Source organism: Schistocerca americana, chromosome 4 (assembly GCF_021461395.2).
Source record: "Schistocerca americana isolate TAMUIC-IGC-003095 chromosome 4, iqSchAmer2.1, whole genome shotgun sequence".
NCBI classification, from domain to species: Eukaryota; Metazoa; Arthropoda; class Insecta; order Orthoptera; family Acrididae; genus Schistocerca; species Schistocerca americana.
The window spans coordinates 368,898,751-368,899,888 of record NC_060122.1 but is presented as its reverse complement, the minus strand read 5'-3'; the positions used below and the strand labels follow the sequence as shown (position 1 = coordinate 368,899,888).

General features: G+C 44.8%; 1 protein-coding gene across 1 annotated transcript; it reads left to right on the top strand.

Annotated features, from left to right (window-relative positions):
- The first annotated feature begins 214 nt into the window (after positions 1-214).
- LOC124613487 (putative gustatory receptor 2a) lies at positions 215-715 on the top strand. Its single transcript, XM_047142196.1, has one exon. The coding sequence runs from the start codon at positions 215-217 to the stop codon at positions 713-715; it is 501 nt and encodes a 166-aa protein (XP_046998152.1).
- Positions 716-1,138: the final 423 nt, after the last annotated feature.

The window sequence follows — 1,138 nt, the reverse complement described above, 5'->3', positions numbered from 1 at the left end:
TTCGAAACTCGTAAGTAAAACCCCGGAAAAGAAAGATCTACAGTGTGACCATAAATTATTCGTCAGGAAGTCTTTCGCTTCACTGCACTCTCAAGCTCAAAGAATTGTCAACGGACCCAGAAACGTTGTACACTGCTGCAATCAGGTAATGGTAACGGAGGAAGACGCGGGCCAGCTGCGAAATTTGCGCAAAGTATATTGCCTTCTTGTCGAAATGGGTAAAGCCGTCAATGCGGCTTACGGAGTACAAAATCTCGTAGAAGTGGTCAGCTGTTTCGTGAGCACAGTGACGTACATTTATATCAGTACTGTCGTCTACTTAGATCTGAAGCCCGTGTGGCCTGGAATACCGAGGGGTCAAGTCATCATCATGTTCTCTCTTTGGATTGGACTCATGGTGGGGCGTCTGCTCACCACAGCCTACAGCAGTGACATGGTTGTGCAAGAAACCGCCCGCACACAGCGGCTGGTCCAGAAACTTCTGCTCTTACCGCTGCCTGCTAGAAGCGGCTGTCCAGAGGAGTTGCAGCACTTCGGAGAGCAGATGACGCGCAGTCGACTGCGCTACAGTGCAGCGGGGTTCTTCACGCTCGACCTGTCTCTGCTGAGGAGCTTCACAGCCACCGTCACTACCTACGTCGTCATCCTCGTCCAGTTCGGACTGTCTGGCGCGAGCAAGCAGCAGAACAGCAGCGCCGCTGAATGTAGATGTTAACCAGACAGACAAAGTGACAGGTATCTGGGAGGACATCACGCACACAGTTGGTCATACGACTGCCGATTCCCATTTACATACCAAACTTCTTTTATTCAATGAAATATTAATTTCTTGATTTTCACCTAGAAAACTTGCTGTGTATGACAATCAAAAATTATCTGTTGGCGGTTGTATTTTAGTTCTAATGTGTACATGGCACTGATGTTAATCAAAGAAGACATATTTATCCTCTGTTTTATAAAATGTTCACAGTATTTCACATGTTGATACTATGCGAATTATTATAGAATAACGTTTTATGTTGTTTTGGGCATCAAGTGTCAGGCATACTTCATGAACACTTATTTAAGGTTGTAGCACATAATGAGTAATAATGTTTACACATGACAAGCCAAAAGTAAAGAATTCATAATAACTTCA

Excerpts from the sequence above, each read along its gene's own strand:
- LOC124613487 (XM_047142196.1), top strand. The coding sequence starts at position 215 with ATGGGTAAAGCCGTCAATGCGGCTTACGGAGTACAAAATCTCGTAGAA.